The 16360-nt window shown below is 47.8% G+C and overlaps 2 protein-coding genes across 2 annotated transcripts; both read left to right on the forward strand.

The window, feature by feature from the left end:
* Positions 1-8720, forward strand: LOC120536572 (lysophospholipase D GDPD3-like). The gene is made up of 10 exons (XM_039764960.1): positions 1-671; positions 2462-2504; positions 2690-2825; positions 4830-4875; positions 4964-5082; positions 5180-5269; positions 5492-5625; positions 7587-7646; positions 8001-8052; positions 8448-8720. The coding sequence occupies exons 1-10, from the start codon at positions 533-535 to the stop codon at positions 8586-8588; spliced, it is 960 nt and encodes a 319-aa protein (XP_039620894.1). The 5' UTR covers positions 1-532; the 3' UTR covers positions 8589-8720.
* Positions 8721-10750: 2030 nt separating this feature from the next.
* Positions 10751-16216, forward strand: LOC120536573 (protein yippee-like 3). The gene is made up of 4 exons (XM_039764961.1): positions 10751-11134; positions 14371-14521; positions 14642-14794; positions 14993-16216. Exons 2-4 carry the CDS (start codon positions 14405-14407, stop codon positions 15080-15082), a joined length of 360 nt encoding a protein of 119 aa, XP_039620895.1. The 5' UTR covers positions 10751-11134; positions 14371-14404; the 3' UTR covers positions 15083-16216.
* The last annotated feature ends 144 nt before the right edge of the window (positions 16217-16360 follow it).

Below are 16360 nucleotides of genomic sequence, written 5' to 3' on the forward strand. Positions count from 1 at the left end.
CTGGTTCAATGATTGACTGGAATTTCCTTTCTCAGCACTCTCCTGCCATTAACACAAAGAAAAGCTGCTGACAAGGAGAAAGAGTAGCAGTGGAGGTCCAGCCCCTCTGTAAACACGCGCCAGCCGAGCTGGGCACGGCAGCACTGCGCCATCGGTTGTGCCATCTGTAGACCAGCCCCCCGTGCAAGCACTCTAGTTGAGCTGGGCACCGCAGCACGAGTTAGGAGAGCACCTGCCAGGACAGAAGGACATCCGTCACTCCAAGTCACACACACACAGGGCACCGTAGGGCCTGACAGAGTCACACGCCAGGAGCCGCAAACACATTGAGTCACACACACACACATATATAGAGGCTCTCAGGGGAGGGCAAAGGAGGAAACAAGGAAAAAAAAAACTCGCCCGACCAGTTCTCGTATTCCTCAGACGGGTTACGGCATCTCCTCCAAGCTGCTCCTCGGCCGCCGCCTCGCTCAGTTTTCACCTCACACGTGCTGCTGAACTTCAGAAGAAAGGTCCACCTCCAGTCTTCATGTCCAACTACCTGTACTACATTGTGCCGGTCCTGGGGGGCTACACGCTGACATCGGTCCTGCTCCTGCGGAACCCCCACCTGCTCCACAAGAAGAAGCAGACCGCCATCCAGTGCCAGCACATCTCCCACCGTGGAGGTAAGTGGGCTGCTTACATTTACCTGTAGGAATGGTCGGGGGGTCCATGCATTGGTTTTATTGGGACCAACCACTGACTGGGACTTATCTAGCTACATGGGCTGGTTATAGGCAGCTGCGGGAATCTACCATATAGTGCCTTTCACTTGTGTCCAAGTATGTTAGGGACAGCTTTAGGGGGCCATCTGTCAGACACTGCCTCTCGTATCTGTCTGTACATGTGGGCTGGTTAGAGACTGCTCTAGGAGTCTGGAAGAATAAAAACGCTCTTCTACGCTTAATGTGGGGTGGCGAGAGGAAGACTGAGGACTCTACACATACTGTATGTCATATAGCAACTTGAACATCGGCCCACCACACGGGACTGGATGGAGACGGCTACAGGAATATTTCTCTCCTATCTATCTGTCTATCCTGTGCATTATGCCAGATACTATCTATGTAATCCTGCCAACTACACTAAAGTATCTATCTATTTATCTAATAGATAGATATGAAAGGCACTATATTAGATAGATAGATAGATATGAAAGGCACTATATTAGATAGATAGATAGATAGAAATGAAAGGCACTATATTAGATAGATAGAAATGAAAGGCACTATATATTAGATAGATAGATAGATAGAAATGAAAGGCACCATATATTAGATAGATAGATAGATATGAAAGGCAATCTATCTATCTATCTATCTATCTATCTATCTATCTATCTATCCTGCCTACTATACCAAATACAATCTATGTATTCTATAGTGCATTTTACCACCTATCTATTTTTACTACACACAGTATGTAATTTGTGTGTAATCTTGCCAACTATACCACATATATACTAAATATTATGTCTCTATTACATAGTCTTTCACATCTATCTGTCTGTCTGTCTGTCTGTCTGTCTATAAGATAGTGCCTTTCAAATCTATTATATAGAGCCTTTCTATAGCTATATATGTTATATCCCATAGATATTTCCATCTGTTATATTGTGCCATTCAGTAGCTATGGATCTACTATACAGTCCGTTTCCTCTCTGTCTATTATATAGAGCCTTTCAGTAGCTGTATTTTCATTTTATAGTGCCTTTCATTTTCATTTTGTGCCTTTCAGTAGTTATCTATCTATTATATTGTGCGTTTCTTGTCTATCTAGATATCTATTATATAGTGCCATTCACAGTCATCAGTGTATTAGATAGATGTTAAAGGCACTATATGTCTATCTGTAGTGCCCTTTGGTAACTATTTATCTTTTATATAGTGCCTTTCTTATGTATCTATTATATGGCACCTTTGAATACCTATTAGCCCATTATGTCTCAAATTTTCTACTCAACAAATAAAAGCATGTTATTTACATCAGTTATTATAAATTAGTAATCAGAGGACTGTTATGTTTTTAATAAGCGATGTTCTAAAGAGGTGTAATGGGTTAATCTATTATATAATATTATATCGTGCCTTTCTTATCTCTTATCTGTTCAGGTGCCTTTCGTGTTTTATCTCTCTCTAGCTCTCGGCTGATTTTGAGACAGCCATCGGAATCTGTCCGTTATATAGCGCCTTGTACATCTACTTGCCATAAGCTGAGTATTCTAGCGCCTTTCAGGTCCCTCTAAGGGGCTCGCATGGTCCGCTGACACTTGCCGACCACAGAATGACGCGCTGCCTGTGGCTTCTCTCCCGTGTCAGTCAGTCACTTTGTTCCCACATTCTGAGGTGACTGACCACTTCTCAGATTTGGACTGGTGGTCTCCTGCAGTGTCATCGTTTTGTTTCTTGTATTCCAGGGGGCGGGGAGAGAATCGAGAACACTCTTGAAGCTTTCACCAAGTGAGTATGAGGTGTCCTGACGTGAGCCATCCTGGCAGGCTTGACCTGCATTGCCATGGATACCGTTTAGCCTGACTTGCGTTTGCATTTTTGCGATTGCTGAACAAGCTGTGACCCCTCAGGCTCGACGGGCCTGTGCAGAGACCCTCCCTCACTAGCCGTCTGTCTGTCTGTCTGCCCCCCAGTGCTGTGGACAATGGGACAGATCTGTTGGAACTGGACTGCCACCTGACCAGAGATGGACAAGTGGTGGTATCACACGATGAGAATCTTCTCCGAGAGACGGGACACGACATCAACATCTCAGATGTGGACTATGCCGTGAGTATTGGGGACGGGGGATCAGAATGGGAGAGCTCCACTCCGGTGGTCCATCTGCCACCTGTGTGGGAGTTGGTGGGTGTCTGTGTACTTGGTGGATCATCTGGGGGTGTTGGTACTTAGTCACCTGCAGAGCCCCCTAGTGCTCAAATGAGAACAGGATGCTCGGACTGGCCACTTGCTGACTTCCTCCTCACTCTGGCCGACTGGACACAACATTAATATCTGATACGGATTGGGGGTCTTGTGGGGGGTGGGGGGGTTGCTGGCCATGCATGTGGGGGCACGGTGGCTCTCCTGGGTGTCCTGGCACCTAAAATACCTAATCTGTAGGTTAAACTGAGCGCCCCGTAGTGCTCACATGACCTCCACCATATCCAGCAGTGGTGCCACTCTTAAGCACTAAAGATGTCACTTACCTGCAGCGCCCCCTAATGCTCGGAATGACAAGAACCTCTGACTGGTCACTTGCTTGTGTCCCCTTGCTTTAGTCGACTGGACACTCGATTGATGTCTCAGATACGGACTTTAGAGGACAGAATGGGGGGGTTGCCAATAGGTCAGCTGGTCATTTTGTCTGCCCCTTCTGTCTGTGTGTGTTTGGCACCAGCTGTTAAGTTGCATTCAGTGCCCCCCCTCGCCCCCCCCTTTTCATGTGAGCCCTGACATGGGGGGGTAACGTCAGTCGGTTAATCTGTCCACTCAGATATATGTATGTGTGTGTTCATTATGGCTTTCAACAGCTGCAGTGCCCCCTGCTGGTTGGTTCAGCTCTGACTGGTTATTCATCGACTCTCTCTAAGATATGGATTGGGGGGGAGGGGTTGTTGGGTCAGCTGGTCAGTCTGCCCACCCACATGTCCTTGTGTCCAGAATGGCTCATCTGGGTGTGTTTGTATCTTACAGTCTAAAGTTTTCACCTGCCTGCAGTGCCCTCTAGTGGATGAAAGAGCTCTGATTGGTCATTCATTCACTCTCTCTCTTTCTCTCAGATATGGTGGTCTGCCACTCTGCCCCCCTTACACGTTTGCATGTCTATAACTGCTCATCTGGGTGTGTTTGCACCTTTAACACTGTAGTTTTCACTTCCCTGCAGTGCCCTCTGGTGGTTGAATGAACTTGACTGGTTATGCATGGACTCTTCTCTGATGTTGGTGGATGGGTGATCAGGTCAGTTGGTCAGTCAATCTGCATGTGTGTGTGTGTGTGTGTGTGTGTGTGTGTGTATCTACAGTATAATGGCTCATCTGGCACCTTAAACTCTCAGGTTTTCATTTGCAGCGCCCTCTGGTGGTTGAATGAGTTCTGACTGGTCATTTAGTCTCTGTCGCACAGTTACGGATGGTAGGGTGGTCTGTCACTCGGTCAGTCTGCCCCCTAAGAGCACATGCCTAGGAGCGTGTGTGTGTGTGTGTGTGTGTGTGTGTGTGTGTGTCTCCATCTCCATAATGGTTCATGTTGGCCACATTGTAGTTTTCACGTGCCTGCAGTGCCCTCTAGTGGTTTAATGAGCTCTGACTGGTCATTCATTCTCTCTCTTTCTCTCAGATATGGTGGTCTGTCACTCTGCCCACTTACATGTCTGTGTCTGTGTGTCCATACCAGCTCATCTGGCACCTTAAACACTCAGGTTTTCATTTGCAGTGCCCTCCGGTGGTTGAATGAGTCCTGACTGATCATTTAGTCTTTCTGTCTGTCTCACAGTTACGGATGGTATGGTGGTCTGTCAGTCACTCAGTCTGCCCACTTGTGTGTGTGTGTGTGTGTCTCCATCTCCATAATGGCTTATGTTGGCCACACTGTAGTTTTCACTTCCCTGCAGCGCCCTCCAGTGGTTGAATGAGCCCCTGACTTACACTCACTCTCTCACTCTCTCTCTCTGAGATTTGGATGGTATGGTGGTCTGTCACTCTGCCCCCCTTACATATCTGTGAGTCTCTAACACCTTTAACACTTGAGTGCCCCCCCAGGGCTCACTCATTCTCTCCATTTGTCGCTCTGCAGGACTTGCCGTTGTACAGAGACAGGCTGGCGGTCACGTTTTATGAAGGTGGGTCTTCTGCTTTAGCGCACCCCAGGCTTGTCATCTCATGGGAATGCTGACGTCTGTCTGTCTGTCTGTCTGTCCATCTTCACAGGACACTTTAGCACCGGGAAGGACCGGAGGATCGCCCTGCTGGAGGACGTTCTCAAGCAGTTCCCGCACACTGCAGTCAACATTGAAATCAAGGAGGACAACGAGCCCCTCATCAAGAAGGTGGGCTCGGCGAGATGCTCCGGGACACACCGGTCACCTTTACCTTGCTGACCTTCTCCCTTCTTTTCCCTTTTTGGTTGTCCGCTCCTCTTTTCAGGTATCCGATTTGGTAAAGAAGTACGACCGCGAGAGCAGGACCGTGTGGGCCAGCGTGAAGTCGGACATCATGAAAAAGTGCAGAGCTGAGGTAACGAGAGGAGCCCGGATGGTGCCAGTCACGCCGTCTGGGCATCCTGCATGTGGGTAGGTCAAGCAGGTCGGTAGCTAAGTTCTCTTTTGGGCTCGCCGTGCTGCTCTGCCTGCCAGCCTGAAGGTGTCTGAGCAGTTAATGTGTCACAAAAGGTCTAGACCGGTGTCACCAGCCTGGCACCATTTCCTTCTCTAACAATTTTTGTGTCCCTTTCCCCAGAACCCCAACATGCCCACCATGTTCACGTTCCAGCGTGGCCTGCTGCTCCTGCTCATGTACTACACTGGCCTGCTGCCTTTCGTCCCACTCTCGGAGTCCTTCTTGCAGACCTACATGCCCTCCATCATAAACCGGTGAGTCCTCCATTCCGCCTGCGGGGGGCGCTGTTGTGCAAAGACTCTCACTACTTAGGGTGGGTCAGTTTGCTCGGAGAGGTCCAGAAGAAGTTTACACCAGTCCTGGTCTCACCTCGACCCCCCATATGGGCCGACCAGTCCCAGTTTGGGGTGCTCTGTCTGTACTGACCCCATCCAACAGCAGGCTACTCCTCTCCCACTTCCCTTTATCCCCCCCCTCTAATTTTGAGTTCTCTCCATCTGTCACAGATTTTGGGTTCAGCCAACTCCCCATAACTAATGTCATCCCATTTCAGGGCTGTCTGCTCCCACTGGCCCGGCTCCATGTTAGTGTGACTGCCCCCTGCTGCCCCACTTCAGACGTGGCCTTCTAAACTTACCCCATGGGTCCTACCAGACTGGCACGGGTCCATGTCAACGTCCTCCTGGTGCTGCTACCCACATTTCCACTTCAGCTCTAATTATATCTACTGGACTTGTCCCAATTCAGTTCCAGTGGCCTAAAAAAGTTCCAGCTTCAGGTCAAGCAAACTTCCATTATGCTGGCCAGTTCCAGTTCAACTGGCCCTCCATCTCTTCATTTCAGTCCCGACCCATTTTTAGCTGGCTGGCTCAGGTCTCATTCCACTGGTTCTCTATATATTGGTCCAGTCCCATCTCAGACAGGTCTATATGTGCTCTCCCAGTACTGGCCCAGTTTACGTTCAATCAGCTCTCCCAGTACTGGCCCAGTTTATGTTCAGTCAGCTCTCCTTCTGCTGGTCAGGTTCCAGTTCAATGCTTTCTGGCCACACTTGGCCTATGGTGCTCTACCTAAAATGTTCAAAGTCCATTTGTTCCCATCCTGATTCAGTTCCAGTTAAGTCACATCTCCCAGTCCCAGCTGAACCTGGCCATTCACACGACACCAGTATAAAATGATCCAGTTCAGTTCTGCCCATACTGACCCTGTTTGCAGCTCAACAGACTCTTCTCATAGGTGACCCCCGGTCCCTCAGTGGAGGACCATCTGGCCATACTGGTCCAGTCCTATCCCAGTCCGCTCCTCCAGCACTGACCCACTTGTCCTCTTTTTACTGAACCCAATTCACTTCTGGTAAGTCAGCCCACACCAATCCAGAGGGTCCCGCCTAATCTGGTCCAGTTGGGTTTCAACCAAATGTCCCTCTATTGGCACCATCCCAGTTCGGTCTGCTCCTGCAATAGCAGCTAAAGTCCATTTAGAATTTCACACTCACCCAGTCTGTTCTCCCAAACTTGCCCCAGTTCCAGTTTAATCAACACTGCAATTCCAGTTTAAAGATGTCTGATTTCCATATCCAGTGCACTTTCACTAAACTGACCCCAGACCCCTTCTTCATCTGGTCTCTTCATACTGGTCCAGTCCTATTGCATGCATACTGGTCCTGTATATTCTAGGGACTCAGTCCAATTCTCCATACCAGCCCACCCATTTGCTAAACCTGCTTATCCTAAGCAGAGTTGTGGGAAAGCTGGAGCCTGTCCCAGTGAGCACTGGGCAGAAGGCAGAAACATCACCTGGACTGGACGCCAGCCCATCACAGGGTGGGACACACACACACACACACACACAAACATCACTGGGGCAATTTAGACTCGCTGGTCCACCTAACCTGCATATGATTAGATGGTGGCATGAAGCCCCTCATACTGACCTAATCCCACCTCATCAGTGGTCCAGTTTCAAATTAGCTGAATGGTAGGAAATTCAGACAGCTGTCTGCACCTGGCATGGTGGTGAAGGTGATGCACCAGTGACATCTCGGGTTGCACTGCTCTGCCTATACAAATCAGTCTGAGGGTGCGGGTTTACTCATTTGGGAGGGGTCTGCTCATCTTGTCATACTCTGAGGGTCCGGGTTTACTCCTTTGGGAGGCAGGTGCCCGCTTGTCTCGTCCTGCTCTCAATGCCCCACTCCTCTTTGTCTCCTTTACAGGACCTACACGCCCAGCTCTGTGCTGCTCAGGAACTCCTTTCTCATCAAGATAGCAGACAAGTGAGAGCACTGGGAAGTGTGTGTGTGTGTGTGTGTGTGTGTGTTTATGTGTAGGTGGTGTGTGTCTGTGTGGCCGATCACATGGGGTGGCTCTGGCCAATCACATGGGGTGGCTGTGCATGTCTGTGTGTGTGTGTGTGCGTGTGTGTGTGTGTGCGCTCCTCATCTGGAAATCCAATCTGCAATGACAGCAGCAGCAGTATGGCCTTCTCACGACAGCCACCCTGTGGGCATCAGTGGTCACAGCACGGCCTACAGCTGCCATCCTGTCGGCTCACCTCAAATCTTTGTTGTGAACAAGAGAATTTCAAGGAGACATCTTTCTTTCCTTTGTATCTCATTCTTTACCTGCAGGATCACAATGCGAAAGTCCCTCTTGAGGCACCTGCAGCAGCGAGGAATACAGGTAATCAATCAATCAATCAATCAATCAATCAATCAATCAGATGCAAGAGTACATCTGTCTGTCTTTAATACAGAGACTCAGTCACTGTGTGTTTAGGTGTCGGCTATACAGGGCCTGCACAACTCTATGCTAAGCCGAGAGGCCCCACCATCTTATTATCTAACAGTCAAACTTCATTTTATAAATCAACTGTCTGTCACTGATGACTACAGAAATATATAAATATACTATATATGTAAAACACCATAAATTAGGCACAAAATCACTGGGAGCTTTACAGACCACACCAGTATGACCCTGCAGGCAACTATGCAACCTTCTCACGCACCAGGGTGGGGCTGCAAACACCGACTGTGTCCCGAGGCGAACTCCTCCAACGTGTCCTTGCCTTTCAGATCCACCTGTTTGTGCTCAACGAGGAGTCCGACTTCAGGAGGGCCTTTCAGCTCGGAGCCACGGGGGTCATGACGGATTACCCCAGTAAGCTAAGAAGATACCTGGATAGCAACCCCATGCCCAGTCTGAATGACCAGTAGAGGGCAGAGAGAGCCAGCCTGAGCGGAGGACATGACAGCCCTACCTCATCTGTCTATTGATCATATAGTGCCTTTGACTATCTATCTATCTATCTATCTATCTATCTATCTATCTATCATTCATATAGTACCTTTCACTCTATCTATCTATATATCTATCTATCTATCTATTATATAGTGCCTTTCACTCTATCTATCTATCTATATCTATCTATCTATCTCTCATACAGTGTCTTTCTGTCTATAGTGCCTATATATCTATTCATGTATTCTTTATGATCTTGCCAACTATACTAAAATGTATGTCTCTCTCTCTCTCTCTGATATAGTGCCTTACATGTTTAGCTATTTGTTTATTATATAGTGCCTTTCCTATCTATTGAATGATTGATGTTTACATCCACCTATCTGTCTCTCGCTCTCTCTGATATTGTGCTTTTTATATCTAGCTGTTTATTATATAATGCATCTCATGTCTATCTGTCATATAGTACCTTTCATAGCTATCTATTATATATTGTTTTTCACATTTCTTTCAGTCTCTCTCTCACTCTCTCTATTATAGTGCTTTTCATATATATTTATTTGTCTATTATATACTGCTATTCCTATCTGTGATACAGTGACTTTAGTATTTATCTATCATCTATCTATCAATTATATAGTAAATTCAGTCTGTGACATAGTGCTGTTCATATCTATTTGTGTTACATATTGCCCTTTATATCTATCTAATACAGCACCTTTCAAATCGAATCCATCTACCTATCCATATTCCTGTATCTGATAGAATATCTTTCATATTTAACTATCTATTATATAGTACTATTCCAATCTATGATACAACTCTTTTCATATCCATCTCTCTGTCTCTCTATTATATAGTGCCTTTCACATCTATCTATCTATCTATCTATCTGATTATAGTGCTTTTCATTAATTCCTAACTACACACAGAAATGCACGACTTTAACAGAGCAACAGTAAATTCAAGACTAGTGTTACCTGTCTATCTGATTATATAGCGCCTTTGACGTGTATTTATCTATATAAAGCCTGTCATATTGTCTGGCCACATGTCTTATATATTTATTCTGTCAGTGCTGGTTAACGAGAGCTGTTGGTCACCATGACACATTTCTCCCGTCTTCTCCTTCTGCTCCCTTGTGTGCCTTTTGTATTTTCTTCTTCTATTTTCTGTTTTGTTTACCCCAGAGGGTTACTTCCGCCTGACGTTGTTTTTTTTTTTTAGTATTTTGTAAGTGAACTCCCTGAATAAAGAAGTCTATGAACGGCGGTGCTTCCTTGAATTCCCTGCCCGCGCCTCGTGCCTGTTTGTTTGTGTGTGTGTGTGTGTGTGTCACCGCGTGTGTCACTGTGTGTGCTCGGAGTCTGTTGTCAGTCGCAGAGCTCCGCCCCTCCGCCCACATCACATTCTCGGTGCTCTTCTGAGTGGCCCTTGCCGAGATGTATACTTAGACATTTTCTGACCTCGACGATGTCTGCCCATTTCTGAGAATGTCCTCTTACCACTTTATCGGTGCCATCCTGGTCCATAGTATGAATTCTAGTTCTCTCCACAGACATCTACACCCTGCTGTCTGTTGGCACTGCTAAAGTTTTTTTTTTTTTTGCGCCATTTCCATGGGCATCCACAGTACACTTCAGCATTTTTATAAATTATTCTAATCGTTGAGTGGCTTGTAATGGTGCAGATTGATTCTTTTTTTCCTGTACCGTTTCTAATATCGAAGAGACCCTACACTACTAGTCCTCTCCGGTCCGTTTAAGTTTTATGTTATCATACAAGGAAATCGCGGGCCGCTATCCTGTTCCAAGTGGATGAGGTAAGCACAAACCTATCGGTAGATTAGACATTAAAAAAAAATGAAAATAAAAAGTTAATGATTGGGAAGCCACTTCGTTTTCCTACTTCTCGCCACGACCCCAATCACCCGATGGTCTCTGATTGGCCCGCGAAACTCCAGTCTCGAGTGATGAAAAACGACACTAAGCCAATCAGCTACTCAGGAGCGAGTGATTGACGTGAGGTTTATAAACGGAGGTTGAAAGGGCGGGATTACATCTGCCTCTTAATTGGATGACCCACTTTCCGATACTACCTTTAATTGGTTGGATTCGGTTCGATCACCTCGGAGGCGGGGCAGACACTGCGGTACCTTTGCAGCAAGAAGAAGGTTTGTAAACAAGTCAGTGCCAAGAGAGCAGGCAGAGCTTTGAGGGCAGCGTGACAGCGCCGTTTAACTACGGAGTAGAGTGGACTGGACTGGAATCGACGGATCGAGCGGCGGCCCGTGCCTGACAAACGACCACTTCGCCTTGAGAAAGACAGAGAGAGAAAGCGACTCGACGGTCCGAGTGAAGAACGCTCGCACCTGAAGGAGAGAACCGACGTGAGAGTTCGGCTCGCAGGGGCAGCCGACTCAAGCGACACGAGCCAGAAGTCAGGCGGTTCGCTTCGGGTGGTTCCGCCCCGTCGGGCGCCAGTTGTTTTGACGGCGACGCCATTTCTCCCCGCCGCGCAGGTGAGACCGCTGTCTGTCGGGCGAGTGGCTCAGGACACGCGAGTACATACAGCCAGACAGAGGCGCACAAACGTCTGGGCCCCCGTGGTACCGAAGCCGAGCAGCAGCCACGTACACACTGCGGCCAATGTCACACAGACTGCGCTGACATTTGGTGCTGCGCAAAAACGCACGCCTGCCATGGACACCCAATACACACACACACAGGCACATACACGTCGACCTCGAGTTACATTCGTGACAACTGGACACAAAAACACGCACGAGTTTAGCTGGAGCTTCTCAAAACTTTACACGAAGATGCGGAAGCCCAGTAATCGTAATGGCGAGCAACAGACAGACAGTTGATCTAAAACTGCCAAGGAACAGAGACGCGCGCACACACACTGGTAACACACATAAAGATAAGCAAGTTGTACACACACACACACACACACACACGAGGTGCCCCAAACAAGTGTGATCAGTTATAATGCGCTTGTGCCAGGCAAAAAGAGATTTACAAAAATACACACGCAGCCTTACACGACCCCTGCATTATGAGCAAAACACACAGGCGGGCAGAGATTTACAGTTGCACAGTGTAACACACACAAACAAATTGGCATACACACTCGGGTAGCCCAAAACAAGTGTTGTTGGTCATAATGCAGTTGTGCCAGGCAAAAAAAAAAATGAAGTTGATTAGGAATCTGTAAATGCCATGGTACAGGGGCACACAGTGTAACACACACATACAGAAACAAATTGGCATACACACTCGGGTAGTCCAAAACCAATGTTGTTGGTCATAATGCAGTTGTGCCAGACAAAAACAAATTACAAAAAATGAAGTTGATTAGGAATCTGTAAATGCCATGTGTAACACACACAAAAACAAGTTGGCATACACACTTTGGTAGCCCAAATAAAATGTTTTTAATCATAGTGCTCTTGTGCCAGGCAAAAACAGATTTCAAAAAATGCAGTTGGTCAGAGATCTAGAAATGCCATGCTACAGAGGAACACAATATCAGAGAGAAACACGTTTGTATACACACACTTTAGGGGTCAAAACAAGTGGGTTTTTTAGGTTGAAATCACTTGTGCCAAGCAAAGACAATAACACACACACACACAGACAGAGGTAGGTCCCCAACCCCTCCACAGCCTCACCACACTCACTGCCCAGCCCCACACATCCCCTCCACTGGGCTGCCCGTTTTGGGTTTCTGTTGCTAAAACACGACGAGTTCTGGCGGGGATTTCCTGCTTCTGTGACTTTGACACACCTGCCCGCGTTTGTTTGTCTCTGTGTGTGTGTCAATATGTGTCATGATAAGGTGTGTGTTGTGTCAAATGTACTTCCTGGTTCTTCTTGTTTCAAAATAAGAAGCTGAGATTGTCCCCGGGGTCATGGGACGCTGCACACTTCCCTGGGTTGTTTTTGTGTGTCTGCACTTGTTTGCTTGTGTTTTGCAATCATTTCCTCTTTTTTTTTTTTTTTTATTGTTTTTCTGCAGCTCAGTCTAAGCTCCTCCCCCTCTCCCTTCCTTTTCTGCCGCACTGAAGAGAGAAACAACAAAACGGTGCAGAAAGAGTGGAGTGAGTGCTCTGCTCTGCCCTGCCAGTGCCATCCCAATCCAGGGGCATCTTGCACCACCATCAGCCCAGTGTGCTCCTGAAATGGCCAGTCTGTTGTTGCTGCTGCACACGCTTACTTTAGGCCCAGCTGCTGCTCCTCTTCCTCGGACACTTGGTCATCTGCTAAGCTGAGTCCAGCTCAGGGGGTGCACAGCAGCCTCCCCGTCTCACCTCGTATACTGAGCGTGCTCCACCGCTCCCAGTAGTGACCCAGTTACATCTTTAGGGTATTTTCCAGTGTAGAGAGTGGTCGACCTCCCCGGCCCGCATTATCCCCCCACTAACATACAATGCTTTGCATTGCAGTTTCCCAGCACCGATGAACTTGGCCCCAGTTTGAGTTACCCGCCACCCAGTTTCAGATAATGGTTGTTGCCAGAGTTTCTCTTCCCACTAAGCCCCATTTCTGTTCTTCCTGCCGTAGTGACCCCAATGCATTGTGGCCCAGTCTGACAACACCTAACCCAACCATTCAGTTACCTGACCCTGGTTTGTTCACATGGGTGCTGTGCCCACCTCACATCCAGTTGCTGGTCAGGCCTCATCTTCTCCTCCTCCTCCCAGTAGTGACCCAGTCCCGTTTATAACCTGCTTTGTCTTCTAGTGGCTCAGACGACACTCCGCAGCATTTGGACTTGGACCTGCTTTGTTTCTCCTAACTTGACGGCCCACCAAATCCCCTTTCTGTGCCTCCTCCAGTCATAGCTGATCTCATTTTATTCTCTCTTTCCCATATTTAGCCTGGTGTCTGCTCCCTTTGATCCTGTGCCCCCAAACCCCCCAAACGTGCAGTGCTGACCCATTTAAAATAGTTGCATAGCAGGGTAACGTCTCCAGGTTTTATTCCTTGCACTTACTTCTTTGTCTGATGCCTTTATCCAAGGCACCTTACAACATATGAGATACAATTCCCTTTTGTGGCGTGACTTGCTCGTGGTGACACGGTGACAGCAGCGGGATTTGAACCCACAACCTCAGGACTTGTAGTCCAGAGCCATATACCCGCTGTGGCACACAGTTTTTCACTTCTCCTCGTGGTTCTGCCCACTGCACGTCCACCTGCTGGCCGTTCTTCATTTCTCCTTTTCCAGTACTGACACCGGGCACATTTGTAGCCCGTTTTGCCTCATGCCAGCCCGGTACCAGTTTTGCTAGTCAATGAATTCATCCTTGTGCCATTCCCAGTTTAGCCTGCACAGCCCCCTCTAGTCTTCTCTTTTCCAAACGTTAACATTCAAATGTAGCTGAGTGACAGGAGCACATGGAAGTGCGGAGACCACTTCTGTATTGTGACCTTGTTAATGCCACCATTCGATGCCGATTGTAGCTCACTGGGTAATTGTGTCACGGCTCATTGGGTAATGAGATTATGCCAGTTACATTGTAGCCTCTGCTCTGGCGCCGCCCACCATCTGCCTGTGTGTGTCTAGCATTTCGCCTGCATTCTAAGAAGCTGCCAGCTAATGATGCCAGCCTGGAAGCAGCTAGGTGGCAAGCAGGGGGCAGGTGTGACTGTTAAATGTTGTTGTTGTTGTCCCTCATCTGTGACAAAGCCTCCCATTCCATTCAAGTTGCTATAAAGGGTCTTTTTCTCTCTCCATTGCTTTTGGTAGCGGGTCCTTTGGAGGTCTTCTGGAGCCAAGCACCATGGTTAAACTGACAAAACCAAAAACCTTCCAGGCCTACCTGGACAACTGCCACCGCCGATACAGCTGTGTGCACTGCCGGGCCCACCTGGCCAGCCATGATGACCTCATCTCGAAGGTAAGAGGCACGACTATTTGAGGTTTTCATATTTCAAATGTTTTCACTTTTAACTACATTATCCCTGGCAGGGGGTTGCTCCCGTTTTTAATTTTATGATCCCTTCACCTCTGTTGGCAGTCATTTCAAGGCAGCCAAGGCAGGGCTTACCTGTTCAACTCGGTCGTGAATGTCGGCTGTGGCCCGGCAGAGGAGCGCGTCCTGCTTACTGGTCTCCATGCTGTGTCGGACATCTTTTGTGAGAACTGCAACACCACTCTGGGATGGAAATATGTGAGTATTTGCACAAAAAAATGGCACCCCCAAAACTGAGAAGAGAGTGTGCTTTAAGTGATCCATGCCATGCCATGCATGTTTCCGTCCCACTTTCCACGCTCGATTCTCAGCCTTCTAATATTAGCGTCATGGCTCAGCTGTCAGGGCCGGATCCGATTTCTAAAGGTCTCATTAACTTTCCCGCTTACTTTTCAGGAACAAGCCTACGAAAGCAGCCAGAAGTACAAAGAGGGCAAGTATATCATCGAGGTGTCGCACATGATCAAAGACAATGGGTGGGACTAGACAAACCCCCGACAGAGCAGAATTGGGCATGGGGGCCGTCACCTGAGCGATGACTCAAAAGTAGAGTGAGCAGTGCATGGAAAAGGACAGTAAAAAGGTGGGGGGGGAGACGTAATCCTTGTAGCGTTCTAACTCTGGGATCCGCTGGAGACTGACCCAGGACTTGCTGCTACTGCTGCCCCCTATTGGCAGGACATGCCTTTGTTCAGGAAGAAAGCAAGCATCCTACAGTGAGCCACCAATTCAGAGGTTCCTGTTTCACAGCCGGATCTTCACTGAAGAGCTGCTCCTCTGACTAAACCATTTCCTCCCTGACTGTGGTTCCCTTTTTTGTAGGTGCCAGTTCTTTCAGTCCCCCTGTCTGCACCATTTGTTGAGTGTGTGTACAGAACCTCTCTGTGTCCTCTCCGTCAGTTGAGCACAGACCTCCACTCGTCACTTTTTGTCTGTCCCATCCTGTCTTTCCCCTTCTCGACTCTTCACTTTTAATGGATGCAGACCCCCCCCCCTTCTCCAGCTTATCATTGTGTAGACCTCTCTTTAATCCGACATGTTTGGATGCGAACCACCCCTGTCCTACCCAACCACAGCCCCGTCTTTTTTAATTTACATTTGGGTGCCGGTCTATCCCATCTTGCACTGTCCCTGAATGTGTTTTTTTTCCCTCTATCCCAAAATCTTCTCTGTTTTTTTTTTTTTTTGAAGCTGGAATTGCTTCATAGGTTTCCATAATGCAGTCTGGTAATGCCACCTGCTGGGCTCCCTATACTGAAGTGGGGGCATTAGCAACCCTGTCTTACCCACCACAGACCCTACTTTTGAATTTGTATTTGGGTGTCAGTCCGTCCCATCTTGGACTGTCTCTTAGTCTGTTTTTGTCTTTTGTACCCTCTCTCTTTTTGTTATCCCTCCCAAATTCAATTTTTTGTTTTTGCTACAGACCATAACCCACTCCACAGGGGGTAGAAGCTGGCATTGCTCACCAGGTTTCCATAATGCAGTCCGGTAATCCCACCCACTGGACTCACAGTACTGAAGTGGGGGCATTAGCACCTTGTCTTACCAGTCACTGCCCCCAAAACTTTAGGGAGGATGGTGGTAGTGGTCCCAGTTTCCAAAGAGCACATGGTAGCTCCTCCCCTTCCCAGCTGTGCATGAATGTCTGTGTCGCTCGGCCCCGCCCACTTATGTAAATAGTGTAATTTTGTACAAAGTGCCAGAGTATAGTTTTGATGCTTTCCTCTTTACCTCTGTGTCATAAAATAACTAGAAGATTTT

This window comes from Polypterus senegalus, chromosome 10 (assembly GCF_016835505.1).
Source record: "Polypterus senegalus isolate Bchr_013 chromosome 10, ASM1683550v1, whole genome shotgun sequence".
Taxonomy (NCBI): domain Eukaryota; kingdom Metazoa; phylum Chordata; class Cladistia; order Polypteriformes; family Polypteridae; genus Polypterus; species Polypterus senegalus.